The sequence below is a fragment of the Etheostoma spectabile genome, chromosome 16, assembly GCF_008692095.1.
Source record: "Etheostoma spectabile isolate EspeVRDwgs_2016 chromosome 16, UIUC_Espe_1.0, whole genome shotgun sequence".
NCBI lineage: Eukaryota > Metazoa > Chordata > Actinopteri > Perciformes > Percidae > Etheostoma > Etheostoma spectabile.
In genome coordinates, this window is record NC_045748.1 from 945480 (window position 1) to 946319 (window position 840).

Sequence of the window (840 nt, forward strand, 5' to 3'; positions counted from 1 at the left end):
GAGAAAAACGTGCTCTGGTTTATTGGCATTTCCTTAAACGAATCACGTCTTGGGTAGCGCTAAGCACCCTACGGATCAATGGCCCCTCTGCAAAATAGCCTTGGGAAGGAATTTGTGTACGTTCAAAAGTTGTTAAGTCATGCAAGAGAAAAGTCAGATTGGACTAATTGTCTAGCTAGCTGTCTGGGTTTACCCTGCAGAGATCTGAGGACCATTGACCTTAGTCCTCATAAATTGGCCGGAGTTTAAAATGCCAGCACAAAAATAAAGCAGAAGGCAACGGCTATCCGGCCTAAGTTAGTGAAATCTGGCGCAATTTGTGGAAGTGGAACGTTGTGGATATCATTTGAATAGCAAATATATGGCTACATGGTGTTTGTCTATTTGTGTTTAGGTTTGCAGATGAATTCAGTTTACTGGTGCAGCTGCGGAGTCCTCAGAGAGATGAACGCAGTGTCTTCACCATGCTGAGCCCCGACGGCCACGTTATGGTGCAGCTGCGTATCAGTGCTTACGCCATCATCTTCATAGGAACACAGCAGCGACACTATGAGTGAGCCCACTTTTTGTTACCTTTCCGTATTTTAGAGCCAAATTAATACAAATCAAGTGCAAGTTAAGTATGTATTGAGTGTTTGAACATCTCTTGAGCAGATTCAAGAAGGATTTCTTCATGGGTCGTTGGCTAAAATTGTTTAAAATCGAACTGTTACTCCCCAGTCTAGGGGTGCCTAGGAGGCAAACAAAATGACCCTTTCTAGAAAGTAAGATATCAGCCTAACCTAACCCAAAAGATGGCCAAAAAAATGACAATGACTTACCTTCCTAACTAATTAAACA

General features: G+C 42.6%; 1 protein-coding gene across 2 annotated transcripts in view; it reads left to right on the forward strand.

Moving 5' to 3' along the window:
- Window positions 1-840, forward strand: part of si:ch211-196i2.1 (collagen alpha-1(I) chain) — a 168410-nt gene that overhangs the window by 72428 nt on the left and 95142 nt on the right. For both annotated transcript variants that reach the window (XM_032540370.1, XM_032540369.1), the window contains exon 3: window positions 395-553. In XM_032540370.1, coding sequence (XP_032396261.1) covers window positions 395-553 — 159 coding nt within the window. The remainder of the gene's footprint in view (window positions 1-394; window positions 554-840) is intronic.